Here is a 21,678-nt window from a genome sequence, read left to right on the forward strand (position 1 = left end):
GTAGATCTATGGATAAAGTTTGAGGTGGATGAGTTGTGAAGTGACCCACTCCTGTCTCTGTTGACTTCTTCAGAATGGATGTTAAAGCAAGGCTATGCTCCTTTTACATCTGTAAGGTAGAGCCTGACAGACATAGTCTGTCGGCCTCACCTGTTTATTAGTAGGGGCTTTAATTGGGGTTTGTCTCTCGGGCAAGTATCTTCGTAAGAGTGACTAGAAGTCAGGAATCTTGGTGTGACACTAGAGTCAGACCTTAGTTTCAGAAGTCATGTCAAAGCAATAACTAAATCAGCATACTATCATCTGAAAAATATTGCAAGAATTAGATGCTTTGTTTCCAGACAAGACTTAGAGAAACTTGTGCATGCTTTCATCACCAGCAGGGTGGATTATTGTAATGGACTCCTCACTGGCCTTCCCAAAAAGACCATAAGACAGTTGCAGCTCATACAGAACGCTGCCGCCAGGATTCTGAGCAGAACCAGAAAATATGAACATATCACACCAGTCCTCAGGTCTTTACACTGGCTCCCAGTTAGATTTAGGATTGATTTTAAAGTATTATTACTGGTATATAAATCATTCAATGGCCTAGGACCTCAATATATTGCAGATATGCTCACTGAACATAAACCCAACAGATCACTCAGATCATTAGGATCATATCAGCTAGAAATGCCAAGGGTTCACTCTAAACATGGCGAGTCCGCTTTTAGCTACTATGCCAGCCGCAGCTGGAACCAACTTCCAGAAGAGATCAGATGTGCTCCTACAGTCACTTTCAAATCCAGACTCAAAACACATCTGTTTAGCTATGCATTTAATGAATGAGCACTGTGCCAATGTTCGTCCGACTGTACTGTATTTTATTTTTTATTTTTCTAAATTAAATTCTTTAATTATTCTCATTTCTTTTTATTATTTTAATTTCTTCTATGTAAAGCACTTTGAATTGCCATTGTGTATGAAATGTGCTATATAAATAAACTTGCCTTGACTTGCCTTGCCTAGATGGGTGAGCTTGTATATGTAAATGGTTTCCACTCTCTCACTTTTTGTCCTCCCCAATACTTGGGTAATGAAATATAGTTATGCTTTTCGGTGAATGGGCAGTAGAGCTTACAGATGAAACTAGGAAATAAAATGAAAACTACTTTTTATTTGTCGCCTTCCCCAGTTTTTCGACTGAGGTTTTTGAGCAAGGCTGCACTCCCGAAGTTGACGCTAGCATTTCAGAATGTCCCAGAGGCCGCGGGTGTCGTTACATCATTGCATACAAAAGAAGTCCCATTTCCCATTTAACCAATAAAACGACTGCTTTGCGCCCTCCCCCTGCCCCGCCATTCTCTCTGGCCGCCACTGCACTGAGTTTGCAAGTGCACAAGTTAGTTATGCATCAGATATATCGCGAAAACAGTTTCAAAAGTCAAGACGCAAAGTTTTAAATTGCAGTGACTGATTTGAGAAGTTGCAAGTGCCTAATTGAGGTTGTACTGTGAATGTGAATGAAAGAATAAGTGCAACTATATACAACAAGTTTGTGTATGTCATTGTATTTTTGTGAATGATATTTTAAACATTTGTGACTACTTGTTCATAATACAGATTTATGACTATTGTCTGCAAGTGCAAATCTCATTCAACTTCAGATTTTTATTTTATAGTTCCCTTTCGAGGGAACTCGCACTGTGTCGATGACAACACTATGGGGAACGCCCCTTAGAGTAACACATCTGAAGCGTGAATGAAACTAATCCAATCCTATTGGTGCTGCGTGATGACGTAGCATGTGACAGCATACACGAAAGCTACAAAGGGACGCCGGCACACAACACAACTTTTGCTCTTCAGCAAGCACTCTATGTTGTGTGAATCGTCTATTTGGTGGTGTTTGTGAAATATATATTATGAAATGGCAAGCGAGCTGTTTAAAAAGTGTGTGCATCCCTGCCCTCGTTTTATCACATGATATGTGTGTGCTGGTTGGGAGCGCAGCATGCCCAGGCAGCCCTTGAGGGGGCTGCTTGCGGCCACTGTGAAGCTCTATCTATCAGAGTCAGCTCTATCTCCCGCCTGGCTGTATTTGATGAAGCCGGCCAGGCTTGTGCTCCCTGCGGTTTGGGTCCCGCGTCCACTCAGATCGTGGGGCTCGCAGAGAGTTAGCAGAGGTGATCGAGACTGCTTCTGCACTTTCTCGGTCCTCATCTGATAGCTCAGATCCCTTCACTCCCCGTGCGGAAGCCCTCCCCGCGGCTTCTTCCGCTTGGGTTGAGAGCCCGGTGCTGCAGCTGTCTGACTCAGATGTAGACGTGCTCAGTGCTTCATAAAATAAATCAATACTATTCATCAAGGATGAATTATATTGATCAAAAGTTACAGTAAAGACATTTATAATGTTACAAAAGATTATATTTCAAATAAATGCTGTTCTTTCTATTCATCAAAGAATCCTGGGAAAAAAAAATTACACAACTGTTTTCAACATTGATATTAATAATGAATGTTTTTTGAGCATCAAATCCGCATATTAGAATGATTTCTGAAGGATCATGTGACACTGAAGACTGGAGTAATGATGCTGAAAATTCAGCTTTGATCACAGGAATAAATTACATTTTAAAATATCTTAAAATAGAAAACAGTTGTTTTTAATTGTCATAATATTTAACAATATTATTATTATTATTATTTTTTTTTATTTTATTTTTTTTTTTTATCAAATAAATGCAGCCTTGGTGAGCAGAAGAGACTTATTTTAAAAACATAAAAAAATCTTACAGATTCAAAACTTTTGCAGCAGTGTAGTATGTGCAAAGTTTGTATTATTGCATCCCAAATCTTAGTATGTTGAACGTGCAAGTAATGTGTCCCATATGGGTTTTTAATTCTGGTGAGTTTTCCAAATGTGCTTCCTTACATGCTTTTTGGCCAAATACTGCCCATATCCCTTTGTTTTCACAATGTTCTCTGATCTTTTATGTAGGCAACATTTTTATTATTATATTTTTTCTTTAAATTATGGCCTGTTTTCTGTTGGCTCCTAATTGACACCATATTCCCTTCACTAAGCCATTTTCTGAGGAGTAGGACAAATGAAAGCTGATGCTTTTTTATGAAGGAACTGGAAATATAAGTCTATCTATCTTAATGTAGGGTCTGCCCTAAAGCTGTCGTAAGCCTTGACACAGAGGCCTTGTTAGAAAGCCAAGAAAAATAAAGCTTCGGTGAACGTTGGCTGCTTTAACATATGATGGCCTGGTTCTGAATCTAATGATTGTGTGCTGCTCATGAGAGAGACAGGGGGATTTCAGGTCATATGATTTCAAAAGTTTAACTTTTTACCATCTAGATGTGTTTAGTTATTTGTTAGTCAAACTATCTAATTGCCTGTTTATTTCTTTATCTTACACCTGCTTGGTGTCTAAGTGGGCTTCACAAATTAGCGTGGTCAAACTAATAGAGCTTTTAGGAGCAGTTGCTTCTGAGAACAGTAGATTTTAATGGATTTTTTTTGCCTGGAGTAAGAGCTTACAGGATATCCATGAACAACTACAGGCTGTCATACACATTGCTCTGGCATGGATTTCCTTTTTGCAGATCCTATTTTTTCTTCTGATTTTTACTTTAATTCCAGGTGCGTGGGATGGACAAACTGAGTGCTCCCATAATCCCTGAAAAGCATTCTGGCTTTTCTTCAGAAACTGAAGCCAAAAAGAGCTCATGGGCTATGCTCGACCCAGCCAAGCAGCTGTAGATACAGCATCAAATGTCACTCCATATAACTTTTAAAAGCATTGTTTTAGTACACAAACAGCAGTCGAAGCAGGTTTCTGAAAGGCTGGTCAGTGGGTTGTGCATCACTCTTTTTATTTGTTTAATTTGTTTTTAAGTTTTAAGTTTCAAATTAAGTTTTATTTGAAAGCTAACCTCAAGAAATTCATGGAATAGTCAAATGTGAATATAATTGTGTAAATGGGTGTTACTTCAGGTAAGGGTACTTTTGAACCCATGGCCTTTTAAAAACTTAACTTCCTTAAAACACACTTTTCACACTCTCACTCATTTATTTAATTTGTCTACTAACAATGTTAACAATGCATCACATCTTAATGCTGTCTCTTTTTTTAACCCACATGACCAAATGTCATTTGGAGTTTTTTTTTATTTCACTCTTTTTTTACTTACTCTTGATTAGATTATATAATTAATAATATTAAACTGCTGTTCAAAAGTTTGGGATCAGTAAGATTTTGAAAATGTTTTTAAAATAAGTATGTTCTTTTCACCAATGCTGCATTTATTTGATCCAAAATACAGTAAAAACTATATCTTATATATATAAAAAAAAAAAAAAAAAAAAAGTATAAAAATAGATATACAGTATATATACATACACACACACACACACACACACACACACACACACACACATATATATATATATATATATATATATATATATATATATATATATATATATATATATATAATAAAGATCATTTTTATGATGGAAGTCATCTAGGACAAGTGGACTGGGACTGTCAAGTCAAGTCAAGTCAAGTCATCTTCATTTATATAGCGCTTTTAACAATGTAGATTGTTTCAAAGCAGCTTTACAGAGATAAACATATAATTTAAGGTAACAGAGATTGTTTTGGCTTTATAGCGGTTCTTTAATAAAGTTATTTTCCAGCTAAACTTAGTTTTGATTGATTCGCTTCCGTCGCAACGATCATTTGTTATTAAATTAGGGGCCGCTAAGACGACACCATTCTCTCTACAAAGACTTTAAACGCGAACCTGTGAGAAACGCTGATGGCGGTCACATGCGCATTAAGAATTGGTTCTATAGTTATGTGCGTTTGAATATATGTGCGCAGGTTTGGAATTCCCTATAAACCAAGCCAAAACAAAGTACTGGTGTTTCCTTATAATTTTTATATTTTAAAAATATATATAAAATATAATTTTAAAGTACAGTAATTGTACAAAGAAATAACAAATACTAACAGTTTATCAGTTTGTGCTGAGTGACATTACAATGAAATCATTTGCCATACATAATATGCCATAGTGTATATGTTGTGTTGTTGCATGCTTTATTCATTACTGTTTGTGTGCTGACTGTGAGAAACTCATAAGGGATTTTCTTGGCACTCTGGGAAAGATTGTCTCTGGAATATCTGGCCCAACTTTACAGAGATTGTGTTTTCTCCCAAGTCATAAAGAACTGGGTGGTGGGATTTTGAATCCAGTGGCAGAGTGGTTTGGACATGCATGTGTTCTCTTTCAGACTGTAAGGTTTGTTTTGACCATATTCACAAATCCAGATTTGATTATAAAACATATACTGGAAGTGAACAAGATACTTAAATGAGCAGTTCAGATATTATTAAATTGTTTATGACAAAGTTTATGACAGTCTGCTATAAAATTATACTGTCTTTCAGCAAATCTTGTGTTTAACAATTTATTCAGATGCCATTACAGTAAAAGGTTAAAATAAATGTCACACAAGTGTTTTAGCTATGTTTTCCATTCAAAGAGTTGATTCCTCCAAAAAGGGAATATAAGACTAGGGGCCAGATTTAATAAACCGGGCAAATTAGAGTGAGAGCACAATTCCAAAAAAGCATTGATTTGAATGGAAAGTTCTACGTGTGATTCCGTGATCTACTAACGACAAGCAAATTGAATAACACAGACGCAGGCGGATCATTTCCATACTGACCAACGCAATCTAGCAAGAGCAGTGCAAATGCATATACAATAAGGTCGGCCACAAAAATAATTCCTTAAAAAAAATCGTTAAGAAGAAAAAATAAAGAATAGCAGCATTGCTGCTTTTGTTACACTAATCCCACATATATCTTAAGCATGGAGTCCTTTGGCGATCCAGCCAAAAATCTTAATCACTCCAACAGTGATGCTGGCATTCAGGCACTGGCACCAAACAGGACATCTGGGGCCTGTACCATGAAGCCGGATTAGGTGGCTAGCCAGCTATGTTTCAGCTTAGTTTCCGCCAACCCTGGGTTTTAGGTACTATGAAAGTAGCTCGGCTTTAATCGGTGTTCGTTGCCATGGTATCTTACGCTGCACGGCTAACCTGCTCCGGGGCAGGTTATGTTCTGGATTCAAGATCTCAGACTGAAGTTTGACCAATCAGCTGAGAGCAAAGAAACATATAGGTGACGTAACTTATTCCAAGTGTCTGTTGCAATGGCTTCACCTTTTCTTCCAAATCCGGTGGACATTTCAGCGCAAATTGTTTGACGAGCACTTCGTAGAGAAAGAGTTTATAGCCTGACAAAATCCCCTTGCCTTAACTGATAGTTACTTGTATGGAAGATACAGATTTTCCGCGGAAGGAAATTCTTATCTTTGCGAACTTCTTGAGCCGCACATAAAGAATTTAACACGTCGAATTCATGCACTTACTGTACCGCAAATTGTATTGCGTTGCGGTTTTTTTTTTTGTTTTTTTTTTTGCAAGTGGTAGTGCTACATTCTTGCACGGTGGGTGACGCACAGAAGCTAGGGGAAAACACGGTTTGTCAAACCATTCGCAAGGTGGTCCTCGCTCTGCAGGAGTGAAAAGTTTCATTAATAGTGCTCCCCGGACATTTATCGACCATGTCCATAAAAGAGGGCTTTTATAAAATTGCCAGTAAGATATATTGATAGGGTGACATCACATGAACACTTTTTTAAAGCAAATTTCACAAGTGTACTATACAATATAATACATGTTAAGAATTATTTTGAATCTTTTTTTTTATTATTATTCTGTTAATCTTATGATAGGATTCCCAAGTCATTGCAACATGTATGCAGTCTATTGCTCCAATCTCCAATGCTCTAGGGGAACATGAGGCAGATTATGTTAATAGGAAGTCCTATCACAGCCATAATGTTCAGGTAGAGATGATGTGAATATGTGAGATGATTATTTTCTGTGAGATGAATCTTTAAATTAATAGTAACATTAACAGATATAACAATGATTTAATAAACATTTCATCTGCAGACGACTTGTGGTCATGAACATATATGATCAAGTTTGGATGCCAAATGGCCTGGCTCCATGCAGTGCTTGTCTCAAATTTTCCGTTAGTATGTGTTGTGTCAGCACTTTGAGGAAAGCAAGTTAAATTTGGTACAGTAAAAAACACTGTTAATTTGAACTGAGATGGAAAAACCTACACAATAACCCCCTATCATGACCCTCAGACAGGGCCACAGCACCGCTTCAGTGTGGCCCTCAGTAAAACCAGAGTAAAGATAGAGATGACCTTTGGCATCCTAAAGGCACATTTCAACTGTGTTCGGCGCTTCAGAGTCACCAGAGCGGGCATCACAGATAGTGACTGCATGTGCCATTCTGCACTATATAGCCACCAGTAGAACGGAGCGAGAAACACTACAAAACCAGCTTCTCCCCGATAAAACTGACCCGATCACACTTGACCACCCAGCTGGTGCAGATGTAGATGCAATCACCATACAATATTACACTTAATAAAAGCACATTGAAACTGCAGATATGTCTCAAATTGTTTATTGGTTTTGTGGGATGGGAGGGAGAAAGAGAGCAAGAGAAAGTTGCATTAATAAATATTCATACTAAAGTGTTACTTGGTTAAATAAGTTATACTAATATATATATATATATATATATATATATATATATATATATATATATATATATATATATATATATACAGTATATAACTATATACATACTGAGATCAGTTTTATCTAGCTGTTTGATTTTGTTTGGAGCCTCCTCAGCTCACAGTCAGCTCCTTTAGTGTGCAGTCTAGTTCAAGTCTCCTTTAGTGTGCAGTCTAGTTCAAGTCTCCTTTAGTGTGCAGTCTAGTTCGAGACTCCTTTAGTGGACAGTCTAGTTCAAGACTCCTTTAGTGTGCAGTCTAGTTCAAGACTCGTTTTGTACAGGGCCCTGACTGAGTCTGTTTCCACCTGAAACATAATTCCACCACAAACATGATCATTACAAGTTTTCTGGAGGCTCATCAAAATCACAAAAAGTTCCTTGACTTCCTACAAACACAGGACTGACTGTAATTTATGTCAAGGATTTTAAATCCTTACACATTTCTTCTGAAGCCCATTGAGGTAGAGGCCTCAGTTTCTGGGGCAGGTTGTGAAAAATCCTACAATAAAAGAGATGTGTAAGGGCCAGTCCCTTTTTTATGCCACACATTCAAATGTTTGCCACAATAAAAAGCCCAGTGCATTTACATCAGCAACTGTCTGAGAACACACAGACACAGTGTCTTCATCATTTCCTCCACCCTAATAAATAAAAATAGGCCAATGTAAAGCATAACTGTTGAAAAGCAGGTTATGTTTGGTAATTCTGTCTGCTGCATACTGACCTCTGTGTTGGAGACTGTGTGTGTGTGTATGTGTGCTGGCTTCAACAGGGACACTGTATTTCCCTCTACTGCAGAACATACAGTCAGCCATATTTACAACTTAAAAAAAGTAGTAATGTATTGCACACGTACCCAGTGTTACTTGCTTAGAGGAGCCAGCACCAGGGTCAGATTGTACAGCACCTGTAATCCCATCCATAATCGGCCGTCCCTTATTGCCTACTCAGAGCCAACTCCTCCGCCAGTGTTTTCTGAATTTAACTCTTTATTTCTGTTTGCTGCAAACAAGTGTTTGTGATAAAATGTTCACAAAAGTAATAAAAGGTTGTGGTAAATACTCACCACTTTGAATTATATTTTTATATTTGGTCTTTATCTGCTGCCAAGAACATTTGGAGTTGGGGTTGCATCTAAAAATCAATGAATATTAATTTTTCTTAGTACCGGTAGGCTACATGCACATTTTTATATATTATAAAAATAGGCTATAGGCTATATTACACGTATAGGCTACACATACATACATAATTTTACATAAATATAGAACGTATTTGTTTAACTTACACATTAACAATAAGCAATCTTTCTCCAACAGTCTTCTCTTGCTTTGGCCGCAGAAACCGTATTGTTTCGAGCTTGAAATACATATTTAAATTCATCGTAATTATGAATGATTATCTCTTACTCCTCCGCGGAAAAATCGCGACCCGCGATTGGTTGTTCAGTGTCGACGTCACTCTTTTATGTGCACGCGCGCGTGGAGTAATCATAGCTTGAGGATCAAAGCCTGAGTTGACAGAGAAAGTTGATGAGCTGCATCATGGTACCAATAAAGCCTGATTGCATCGGTTTGGTTTTGTCAACTCAAAACTTATCCTGTAAACCCGAGTTTGTTCAACTACCTTCATGGTACAGGCCCCTGGGTGCAGACAAGCATGACAAAACAGCACACAACAGGCCACTTTAATATGATATGACTTAATATGAATTTGTTTCTCGGGTTTAGCAGTGTGAGGCAGACGATTATGATTGAGTCTAAGTGTTCTTGTCTAAAATGAATCTGACCAGAGTGATGTTTAGTTTATTGGGAGAATAGAGAGTTCTTAGTGCATACTGTACGGTTGCGGCCATGGAGATAAAACACAAGTAGAAAATTTGAGAGGGTTAAGGTGTCTGTCTTTACAATAAATATATAAAAAATGAGAAAGATTTTGAGAAGCATCCAATAAAGACAGACATAAAGTCCAAAATAACACTTACCTAGCAGCGAATGCAAGTTTTGGGGAACTTGGTAAATTTGAGAAACTCGAACATGATTAAACATAGAACTGTTACAACGCCACTCCTAGCTGAAGTATGTGATGTGCTTGATTCAAATAAAAGACATCCATTGCAACTGTAGTAAGTCTTTAAACTTTTAGTAACTTTAAATAGGAGAATGTTCATTTTTGTACTTTTCCCTTCTGTGGTCAGTTATCCTCATAAATCACTTGCTATTAGCAGGTGTGGCAAGAAAATTAATAACAGAACAATGAAAATGATCTGTAATTATTTTGATCTGCAATTGACAACTGGTCTGCAACTGCCTTTCAGTCTGCCTGAACTATTATGAAAATCTTTGAATCTCTCATACCCAAATGATTGATGGTCTTTAGTATAAGGTGTGGATTCATGAGGACAGGCATGTTTTTGTTTTGTAAAGCAAAATAATACCTCCAGAGACAAGGAATTCAAATGGGTCCTTCTGAGAAAAGGTGAACTAGCTGCCAGTAATTATTTCAAGGATAAACAGTACATCAGGGCCGCTTGCTGGCCAAATGGGTGCCCTAAGCAGAATTGGCACACACTAGCACGCTCGCTTTTGGCTAAACAGTGGAAACACGGCTATTGTTGTTGTTTTAATTTTTTTGTTTCAAACATATTGTGCAGCCTTAGAAAAAATTTCTAATAATGCGGTTAATGGATTCTCGTCAGTGGAATGTGCCACTTCTGTTTTTTTGCTGGTCAATTGACAGAGGTAAATTGCAATCAAGGATTTTTTAAAAATCAAGCAATTGAATTTAATTGAGGAATCATGACAGCCCTACAAATATCTTTACCATGGTATAAAACACAATACACATTAAAATAATTGAAATTACATGACATAAATTGCATTAGTATCAAATCAGACAGATGAGTTGATGGTAATCAAAATATTAACGAAGTTAAACATGTTTAATCTCACCCATTAACTTCAATAGCCAAAAATATAAAGTTTCACATGTTTGTGAACATACCTGAAAGGAATGCACAGGATTCATCTTGGGCTTTTTTCTTTTTCACTTCTTAACGGCATACTGCTGTTGTCTTTTCCCGGGCATAGTTGTCCATCAATTATGATCATTTGCAGCCAGCCAACAGCAACAGAGCAACAGAGATGGGGGCCTTACGCAAACTGTGCACTCTACGTATAGGGTGTGGCAGTACTGCAGTGCATTGTGAATGAATGTGCATGTTGTTTTTGCTCATATTTTTATTCATATACATTTATCCAGTAATTTGCTTTCTTTTACAATTACTGATATCTAAAATAAAGTGTATTTCTGTACACGTTGTTGCTGTTTCAGGCCCAATCTTTAGACAGAACACTGAATTTGTCTGTTCCACCCAACTGAAAATTCATTATAAAGTAAAATGGTGTTTCATAACTCTTCAGTGCTGATAAGTGCACTGGTCACTTTTACCATCTGCAGAATGTTTGCTGTGGTTTGGCCGACCTGCCTTACATTCTGGATACCCTCAGCCTTCCATTACTTTTCTAACACTATAAAATATAATTGTTGGGTTGAATACAAATGAATGGCTTCTTTTGTATTATTACATAATTTGTATTTCAAAAATCAAAACTTTCTCTAGAATTTGATGGTTGCTATACATGTGTTGACTACAGAAGATAAATCTAGGAATTTAACACACTATATTCCAATCTTAAAGTTTTCCAATCTGACCTTTTCCTCCAGCTCTGAAACGCTCATTTGAAGTGGAGGATGTGGACTCCTCCTCGCACTCTTCATCACCTCACACACGCCGAGTACCATCCAATGTTCAGCGTTCAGCCATGTCACCAACCAGTGGAAGATATTACGAACTGGGCTCAAATGGTACCAAGCCCCCTGACACCTTGAGGCCCAAGGCACGGACCCCTGAACCTGTGTCGCGTAGGACAGAGCTAGGCTTTGACATCTCATCCAACAACAACGGCAAAGCTATTGAAGGATCTCCCAGGTATAAATTAGTACATGTATTGTTGCAATTTTCACATAACTGCCAGTTACTAGATTTTATTGAGAAGACCAAAATTCTCTTGTGTGGCATTGTCTAGCAATTTCAGTTGTGTGGTCTTGCTGTGAGTACTTTTGGTTAGAATGAGAGCTGAATGAGCAAGCTCTGTGGTTCACAGACAAAAATAAAATAAGACTAGGCTATAGCCAATTGATGACTGGTTTCAATAATGCTGAAAAGTCAGAACATGGAAGAGTAAAAATGCAAAGATGTTTTCAGGATTTACTGCATCAAAGACTAAGAAAATCTGTTCTTTAGATTCAAATATTCATAATACAGCAGTCAGTTTCTTTTTGTGTGTTTTAAATGAGTCATTGAATAATTTACTCAATTTGTTTAAAAACCTTCAGTAATGAACAAAACAACACTACTGTGTGTTGCTCTGAGACATGTAACTGTTTTGATCCTGTTTTGGTTTTGTACAGAACTACATTTGTCGGTGAAGCAAAAATCTAAAAAGTAACTGCAAATATTGTGTCTAAAATGTAACTTTAATATTTTATATGAATAAAAGTAATAAAGACTGTGGCAAATTTGTACAATCTCCTTTGTACATTTTTGTAACATTTGCTTAAGCTCTCCTGAAGTTCAGGTTTAGGAGTGGACCTTCATGACATTTAACCTACTAATCATACATTCATGACATTACAAACTTGTATAATAGTTCTGGACTCACATTGAACAGTTTTAGAAACCAGAAAATACTATTTGAGTTACTTAGATTTTAAACATCAGTTTTTATGTTGTTTCTGCTCAGCCAACAAAAATAGTGCTGGACAAGTGAACAGTGAAAAAGTGATACAAACAGTCCTTAGTGCTCTTATATGAAAAATGAGCAATCTTGTCCAATCAGATCAGAAGATCAGAACTAACAGTTGTATAATTCAGATTATGTAATGCTAAACTTAAAGATAAAATGTTATTGTGTCCTAGTCCTGGCACGGCCCGGTTTGGGCTGAAGAGACCAGATGTCTTGGGCCACAGTAAGACGCCCGAGACCCAGAAGCACTCAGTCACCTTTAGCAAGACACTGGAGACCATTGCCCCCATCACACGTGCAGCATCTACCATTGTTCCTCATGCCAGTGCTAAACTCCCAGAGACCACCTTCAGAAAGAGCGAGCCACCGAGTCCTGGAGATGGATCAGCAAGAAAGCATGAAATCAGTGTCACCAAAACAACAGACAACAGAGGTCATGACAGTCTCCACCATCCGCCGGTTACGACAAGGTGTCCATCGCCAAATCACGTCGGACGGAAATCCCCTGGTTCTGATGGGCATAGTAAGTACAGTCCAATAATATTTATGTTTTTGGTCACCGTGTACAGTATATTGGGTGTCTTTAACTACAATGTACTTACGTCAAAAAATAATGTTTGGTACAGTGTACTTATTGTGTTTATGTTGGATTGCAAAACACTATTGAGGTGGGACACGGCAGGTAAGGTTAGAGACTGGTTTCATGGTATGATTAGGTTAAGGGGTAGGGGTAATTATAGAAATTAATTACTGATGTAATCATATGTAGGAATTAAAAAAAAAAATATATATATATATATATAAGTACAATATAAAAACATGTATGTATACCGTAAATCAGGGTTGCCCAATCCTGCTCCTGCCGATCGACTGTCCTGCACAGTTCATCTCCAACCCCAATCAAACACACCTGCCTTTAATTTTCAAGTGATCCTGAAGAATTTAATTGGTTGCTTCAGGTGTGTTTGATTAGGGTTGGAGATGAACTGTGCAGGACAGTCGATCGGCAGGAGCAGGATTGGGCACCCCTGCCGTAAATGCATTGTAGTATAAACTACTACTAGTAGTAAAGACACTCAAAATAAAGCAAGCATATGTTTTTTTTCTTGTTTTTTTTTTCTCTCAGAATAGAGGAATTAAGCTTTAAGATAACCACCCAGCTGGTCAATGGTCTTCTCATAGGAATTGTTTTAATATTTCCAAGCAAATTCAATGTTTTTGAATCAGGCAGTGGTGCACATATGTTATTTCATTAGCATTATTTTCTTTGGTCTGTCACGAGGTGCCCTGGTCTATGGTTGGATCCTATTATCTTTAACCTAATTTCTTGCTTTAAAGGATGTTCAAACACTGTGTGAAACATAAATGCCTGTCATTATTGTTATTGAGAGGAGTTATTCCAGTCTTCTGCTTCTGTGCTTCATCCCCCTTAGCCTTAGCTCCAAGCTTTTCTGTTCTGTGTTTGATCTCAGCTGGATACTGAACTTACTCTGACTCTGACATCCTGAATGAGCCGTTGAGTTTCGGCCCTTACTGTCCATGAGAAATTAGCAAGATGCAAATGAGCCATGAGTGGAAGAAAGCTGCAAGGCAGCCACAGGCTTACTCTGTCTGGACTGGAGACTTTCAGTCCAGCTGTGCTTCAGACAGCCTTCATACTGAGACATAAACATACTGTGGTAACTCAGGATCACAAAGGACCTGAGGTAGAGGAGAACTGTGTTGAATGAGAGGGGAAGTGGTCATATTTAAGTCAGTGCAGCTGTGGAGTATCTGAAAACTTTAATGGCATTTGTTGCTGAAACTATAAAAAACATCCAGAGGCTGTTTATGCCAGACTTCATTTAAAGTTTAAAATTGTTATAATGAAGGCTGTTGTTTATTTAAGGAGCATTACATGTGATGGATATTCTGTCGGTTTTATTTATATTGGGGATAATGAAGGAGGAGGGCTTTGAGCACATTTATGAAAGGTGGAACTATGGCTAAAGGTGGAACCTTATGGCTTAGTAGAGGTTACAGCAGGTGTACAACCTACAATCAGCTTACCATGTCTGAGTATGATGTAATATGCAGTCTGAAATTTTCTCTGCCTTTGTGGTTGTGAGTTGATTATGATGTTCTAGCAGCTCATGTCACATGGAGTTCATTGCTTTAGGAAAGACTGTTACGAAAAATATATACATATAACCTACATATATTCCGTATTCTTCCACAGTTTACGTCATAATGCTTTTATAAAACATGTACATCACAACCAGGTACACAACCAAACATTGACAGGACAAGAAATGGCACACATCACACATGTGGAAGCTCTCTTGGCCAGAGGAGTTCCTGTAAATTCTAAAAAATAGAGGAAAGAACAGCTGCAGCCAAGAATGATCTAATGCCTAAACAGACACAGTGTGTGTGTGTGTGTGTGTGTGTGTGTGTGTGTGTGTGTGTGTGTGTTTGTATACATGAGTATACAAATGTGTATAATGACATGGGAATTACAATGTAAACATGGTTTACGAGGACACTTCCTGGCTTGACTTGGCTTTGAAAAACTTTTATTTTTATTTTTAGAAAATGCTAAAAGTTCTCTTACGAGAGGTTCTCTCGTATTGCGTAAGTTGCTTACGCATCGGGAAAGTCTTCTTTCTTCGAGATCTGAAGCCAAAAAATTATCCTTAATTTTGTATTCATTGTCAATGCAGTGTGGCAGCCAAGGCAGGCTGTATTTGCGTGCTCATTGGCTGCTCGGCGGCAACTGCTTAAGCCTATCAGTGAGCCCCCTGAAACGTGGCCTCCAATGAGGGCGCTTCGCGCCCTCCACACCCTTCTAACCGTCAAGATGGGTGTGGCCAGCATGTATATAACCAGGGCTCACAGGCTAAATATCTGATTTTCTTGTCTTCAGCGAAGCTCTTCGCATCGCTGGATCTTGAGAGCCGCCGCCGTTGAAACCAGCGACCAGCAAGCCTAGGACAGCGCCTGAAGAAGCCGGCCGCCTTCGCCGCCTTCAGCCATCCGTGCCTGCTACGCTATACGGCGACATATCCTTTTATTACTGCTGTGTGTGTTCGCCCTGCGACACACACTTTCTCTCACTGTTCTAAAAGAGCACGAGGCGTTTTTGTCAAAACGCCTTTCCTGCGGCTCGTGCCGCGCCCCGCTCAGCAACGGAGACCGCCACCTCTTCTGCGCTCTCTGCCTGGGCCGCGAGCACACCGCCACCGCACTCTCTACGGGCGGCTGCCCCGAGTGCGAAGAACTTTCAATGTCGACCCTGCGGGCTCGACTTGAAGTTTTCGACCAAGCTGTCACTCCGCCTGTCCCTGCCGGGCTGCGCAATAGGAAGCGCCGCTCGCAGAGACCACCGGAGTCTAATATGACTGAGGAGCTCGCCGGAACCTCTTCTCTCTCGCCCTCTCCGCCACCCCTCCCGGCCGCTCAACCGCCGGCTAAACGCCCACGCCGCGTCAGGGGATGAGGCGAATGAGATCTGTTCGAGCCGCGCTACTGCGCCGCTCACAAGGGATGGCAGAAGTGGACGGTCTCGGAGCGAGGCTCCTCTCCCTCTGTTCGAGCCGCGCAAACTGCGCCGCTCACGAGGGAGAAACGGACGGTCCTGGAGCTCTCTTTACGTTACAAGAAAGCTACTCCATCCTCGCGCGGACCTACCTCAATTTCTCACACATTTCTCAGTCCCCTCTTAAGTTCAGGCGACTGGAATTGTTCATATTGCAGTATACAAGCCTGTTATAAATACACGCAGAATCATAGGCTTTTGCGCCAGAAACCCGGGTTCGATCCCGGCTCTCGCGGCAGATAAAAATGTATGCTGTTCGCTTCTCCAAGCTCGCGGCCAGTTTTTCTTACATACAGAAAGCGAACCCGCACTCCCCCTTGTTGGGCCGCGCACATTGCGCCGTTCACAAGGGATGACAGAGCGGACGGTCACGAGCAACGTTCAGCGCGCGCCTCACTCACCGGCGAAAAGAGGAGAGAGAGTGTTTTCGTCCCGCTGTGGCCGGACAAACCGCCAATTCTCAAACATTTCTCAGTCCCCTCTTAAGTTCAGGCGGCTGGAAATATTACTATTGCAGTAAACGAGCCTGTTTTTATTACATGCACGACTGCAAACAAACATGAGGTCGTACTCTTATATGCTCGCGCTAACCAAAAACTAATGTGTTCTCCCCTGTAGCCCAGTGGCAGAACCATAGGCTGTAACGCCAGAGACCTGTGTTCGAGCCCAGCTCTCGCGGCAGATACAATTTTTTACTGTTCGCTTCTCCGAGCTCGCGGCCTGCTTTTCTTACATACAGAAAGCGAACCCGCCTCTCGCACCACATGGTGCTCGATTATTTATGAGCGTCTATACACGAGGGAAGAAAAGACGGTTAAGTCCCGCTGCGGCTGGACCACCGTCAAAGCTTCACGCTCTGTCAGTCCCCGTTGCTACGGCTACTGCAGATGTTTACCTCGCAGCCAATGAACCGGTATATCTACCCGCTCGCCTGCGCGCAACCACCGTTCTCACGGCGACCCAGAGAAATCTCAAATGAGCATAATGTCCGGTTGCACGGCTCACGCCGTATGTGTTTCAAATGCAGTGAATGTGCCCACGTTTCCGTGTTCACCCCTGCACACAAGCACTATAAATCCCGTGTCTCTCACAGAGCCCACTCTCATAAAGTAGGCAGAAGCCGCTCGAGTGTTAAAAGTAGGTCACGTGTCCACCTCACCGTGCCCACACCTACTCACTGCCCGCTCTGTCACACGGCCTCTCACGACCGGTCATGTTTTAAATGTAAATCCTGTGCCCGCCCTCGAGCGCTCACACATACTAACGAACATTTCGCCCCCGACGCCGCCCTGCGGCTCGCGCTGTATGTGTTTCAAATGCAGTAAATGTGCCCACTTCTCTGTGTTCACCTCTGCACACAAGCACCATAAACCCTGTGTTTCTCACAGAGCCCGCTCGCTTAAAGCAGGCAGAAGCCGCTCGAGCATTAAAAGTAGGTCACGTGTCCACCCCGCTGTGCCCACACCTACTCACTGCCCGCTCTGTTACACATCCCCTCACGACCGGTCATGTTCTAAATACAGATGCTGTGCCCGCTCCCACGCGCTCACACATTCTCTCGAATACTTCGCCCCCGACGCCGCTGTCAAGCGTCGTGCCTCACACTGTATGTTCCCCGTCCAAAGCCACCGGGACGCTGTGTGTGAAACGGCCAGTTATCGCTGCATGCGACCCGCCGTATCTAAGCACAGAGAGCGCGCGCGCCGCGCCCGCCCCTCCGTTTCGAGGTCTCGAGTCCGCGATGAGCGGCGATCAGAGCCCGGAGGCCATTCTGCCCCTGGCTGCACACGCGAAAGCGTGGGAAGCTATTCCAGGCGCGTCAGAATGGGTGCTAAGAACAGTGAAACAGGGCTATACTCTGCAGTTCGCTCGCCGCCCTCCGCGCTTTCAAGCGCGTATCAAGACCAGAGTGAATGGGGAAGTAGCACATCTACTTCGAGCAGAAATAGCTACACTTCTGTGCAAAAGGGCTATAGAACCGGTTTCCCCTTCTATGAGCGAGTCGGGCTTTTACAGCCGTTATTTCCTCGTTCCCAAGAAGGGCGGAGCTCTCAGACCAATTTTGGATCTGAGGCGTTTGAACAAGGCTCTTATGAGAAGACCGTTCAAAATACTCACAACCAGGCAAATTCTCGCGCAAATTCGCCCGAGGGACTGGTTTATATCTCTCGATCTAAAAGACGCGTACTTTCAGATCCAGATAATACCCCGTCACAGGCCATTCTTGAGATTCGCCTTCGACGGTCAGGTATATCAGTACACCGTCCTGCCTTAAGCCACCTGGACAGCCTGGGGCTTACGGTCAACTGGACCAAGAGCTCGCTAGTGCCCAGTCAATCAACCTCTTTTCTGGGTTTGGATCTGGACACTGTGGCAATGACGGCCCGCCTGTCGACACAGCGCGCGCGCTGCATTCGACGCCTGGCCGCGTCCTTCCGGCCGGGCAGCACCGCACCTCTCAAGACATTTCAGAGTATGCTGGGTTGTATGGCTTCAGCTGCAGCAGTGCTTCAGCTGGGTCTGTTACGTATGCGTCCGCTACAACGCTGGCTGAATGCCCGAGTGCCTCACAGAGCCTGGGCTTCCGGCGGCATCCGAATCAGAGTGACTCAGAGCTGCGTTTCAGCACTGAAGCCCTGGTTAGCGGCCGACTGGTACCAGCGGGGAGTGACAATGGGAGCCATCTCACACCGCAAAGTTATCTCGACGGACGCTTCCACCTCAGGTTGGGGCGCTCTTTTCGAGGGCAAACCGGTTTTTGGCCTGTGGTCAGACCAGGAGAAATGCCTCCACATAAACTGTTTGGAGATGATAGCGGTCGAGAACGCGCTCAAGCGCTTCCTCCCATTCATACAGGATCACCATGTGCTAGTCCGCTCGGACAACATGTCCGTGGTATCCTATGTGAACCGACAGGGCGGTGTCAGGTCCAGGAACCTGTGCAAGCTGACAGAACGCCTTCTCGTGTGGGCTCACCGCTCGTTGCGCTCGCTGAGAGCCGCGCACGTGCCGGGCCACCTGAATGTCGGTCCAGACAGACTGTCCAGGGACAACATTCCCCCGGGAGAATGGTCCCTGCACCCCCAGACAGTCCAGTTTCTTTGGCGCCTATTCGGCAGAACGGAGATCGACCTCTTTGCGTCGAGAGACAACGCTCACTGCCCTAAATTTTTCTCGAAAAGCGAGGACGCGCTGTCCCAGACATGGCCCAGCCTCCCGCTGTACGCTTTTCCCCCGATCTCCCTGTTACCACAGGTCATTTCGAGGATCAGGGAAACGCACCACCCAGTGCTTCTTATAGCCCCGCGTTGGGAGAACCAAACCTGGTACCCAGAGCTAGTGAGGCTGTCGCACTCATCCCCATGGCCGATCCCGGTGAGAAAGGATCTCCTCTCCCAAGCCGGTGGATCGATCTGGCATCCCCATCCAGAACGATGGTCTCTGCATGCATGGGTAATCAACGGATACCCGTTGGCCTGCCAGAAGGGGTCGTGAACATGATCACGCAGTCTAGAGCCCCCTCCACGAGACGGCTCTACGCGTCTAAATGGTCGGTGTTTTCTAAATGGTGCGCTACTAAGAGCTTGGATCCACGTGCATGTGGGGTCCCGCGGGTGCTCTCCTTTCTACAAGAGCTGTTGGACAAGGGCAGGTCCCCTTCCACGCTCAAAGTGTATGTGGCGGCTATTGCAGCGTTCGCTGAGACGACGCGCGGCCGGGCAATAGGAAGGAACGAGCTCATTATCCGCTTCATCAGAGGAGCTAGACGGATGAATCCCCCGCGGCCCCCCTCGGTTCCTATTTGGGATCTGTCCTTGGTCCTGGAGGCCCTGAAGGCGTTTCCCTTTGAAACGCTCGAATCCGTGGATTTAAAGTACCTGTCGCTTAAAACCGTTTTTCTGATAGCTCTGTCTTCAGTAAAACGCGTGGGGGATTTGCACGCGCTATCTATTAGCCCTGCATGTCTTGAGTTCGGACCGAACGACTCGAAAGTCATTCTCAGACCGAGACACGGTTACATCCCCAAAGCGATTGGAACCCCTTTTAGGGCACAAATCATTTCCCTTTCGGCTCTGCCAGCATCCGATAATGGGGACAGTGATAACCTCCTATGCCCTGTCCGGGCGCTGAGAGCTTACATCACGCGCTCCGCCGCTTTCAGGCGTTCCGAGCAGCTCTTTGTTTCCTTCGGCGGACCCACCAAGGGTCTCGCCGCCTCGAAACAGAGCCTGTCCAGGTGGATAGTGGACGCGACTGCAGCAGCTTATGCCTCTAAACACCTGCAGTGCCCTCTGGGTATCAGAGCCCACTCCACTAGAGGCATGGCCTCTTCGTGGGCCTGATCCAGTGGAATTTCTATCCACGATATTTGTATGGCGGCGGGCTGGGCCTCCCCATCGACATTCGTGAGGTTTTATAACCTGGAAGTTCCCGCCTTACAGGCGAAATTACTGTCAGTATAAGTGACATATATGCTCTGCCCAGTCGCTTATGTGCAGACTACGTTCACATGCTGGCGATATTTCTGGCATGGTACTTAGGGTGAAGTGTTTTATACTCAGACCGGCTGGGCCGCTCTGTTTCTCATTCCCCGTTACGCGCTGTTTACCGGTGCTGGCCCGCGTTGCTGGCCGCCCGTATTCCACTCTGTGGCGCGGGGGATTACTCTCTTCGTAAAAGACCGATTATGTCGCTCTTTTCTTACCCTAATGAGTGCTTATGTACTGTGTGGGCTCGCGCTGCCGGCCCTACTGTTTTGCACTGATATATGCTTATAGACCGGCCGCGCCGCTCTATTTTATATACTGAGTGAAGTGCTTTGTACTGTGTTGGCCCGTCTCTCCGACCGGCCACCTATTCCAGCAGAATGATTTTCCCCGGTCTCCCTGGGATTCATGGGCTGGATGCTCGGCGCACACGGCGTTGACAAAGGGTTCCCGATGCGTAAGCAACTTACGCAATACGAGAGAACCTCTCGTAAGAGAACGTACTCGGTTACCTAATGTAACCTCGGTTCTCTCTAGAAGAGGGAACGAGTATTGCGTAACCTGCCGTGTCGCACCACGAGCTTTTGCGCTTCAGACTGTGAAAACCAGATATTTAGCCTGTGAGCCCTGGTTATATACACGCTGGCCACACCCATCTTGACGGTTAGAAGGGTGTGGAGGCCACGTTTCAGGGGGCTCACTGATAGGCTTAAGCAGTTGCCGCCGAGCAGCCAATGAGCACGCAAATACAGCCTGCCTTGGTCTGCCGGCTGCCGCACTGCGTTGACAATGAATACAAAATTAAGGATAATTTTTGGGCTTCAGATCTCGAAGAAAGAAGACTTTCCCGATGCGTAAGCAACTTACGCAATACTCGTTCCCTCTTCTAGAGAGAACCAAGGTTACATTAGGTAACCAAGTACGTTTTCTGTGATGGTTAGGTTTAGGGGTAGGGTTAGTATAAGGGGATATATGTGTTTATACCATGTATTTTGTATGCTAAAGTCACATAGTAAAAATTAGATTGACTTCTAATCACCTAAAACCAGTTTTACTTTCTATAACTGAAGAAATTTTTAATGTTCCAATTTATTTAAATCGGATATGCTTGGCTTGTGCAGAACCCCG

At 42.8% G+C, this 21,678-nt stretch overlaps 1 protein-coding gene across 2 annotated transcripts in view; it reads left to right on the top strand.

Annotated features, from left to right (window-relative positions):
• Nucleotides 1-21,678, top strand: part of septin9b (septin 9b) — a 180,330-nt gene that overhangs the window by 66,052 nt on the left and 92,600 nt on the right. For both annotated transcript variants that reach the window (XM_079883228.1, XM_079883229.1), the window contains exons 2-3: nt 11,405-11,669; nt 12,660-13,009. In XM_079883228.1, coding sequence (XP_079739354.1) covers nt 11,405-11,669; nt 12,660-13,009 — 615 coding nt within the window. The remainder of the gene's footprint in view (nt 1-11,404; nt 11,670-12,659; nt 13,010-21,678) is intronic.

The sequence above is a fragment of the Squalius cephalus genome, assembly GCF_949319135.1.
Source record: "Squalius cephalus genome assembly, chromosome: 10".
NCBI classification, from domain to species: domain Eukaryota; kingdom Metazoa; phylum Chordata; class Actinopteri; order Cypriniformes; family Leuciscidae; genus Squalius; species Squalius cephalus.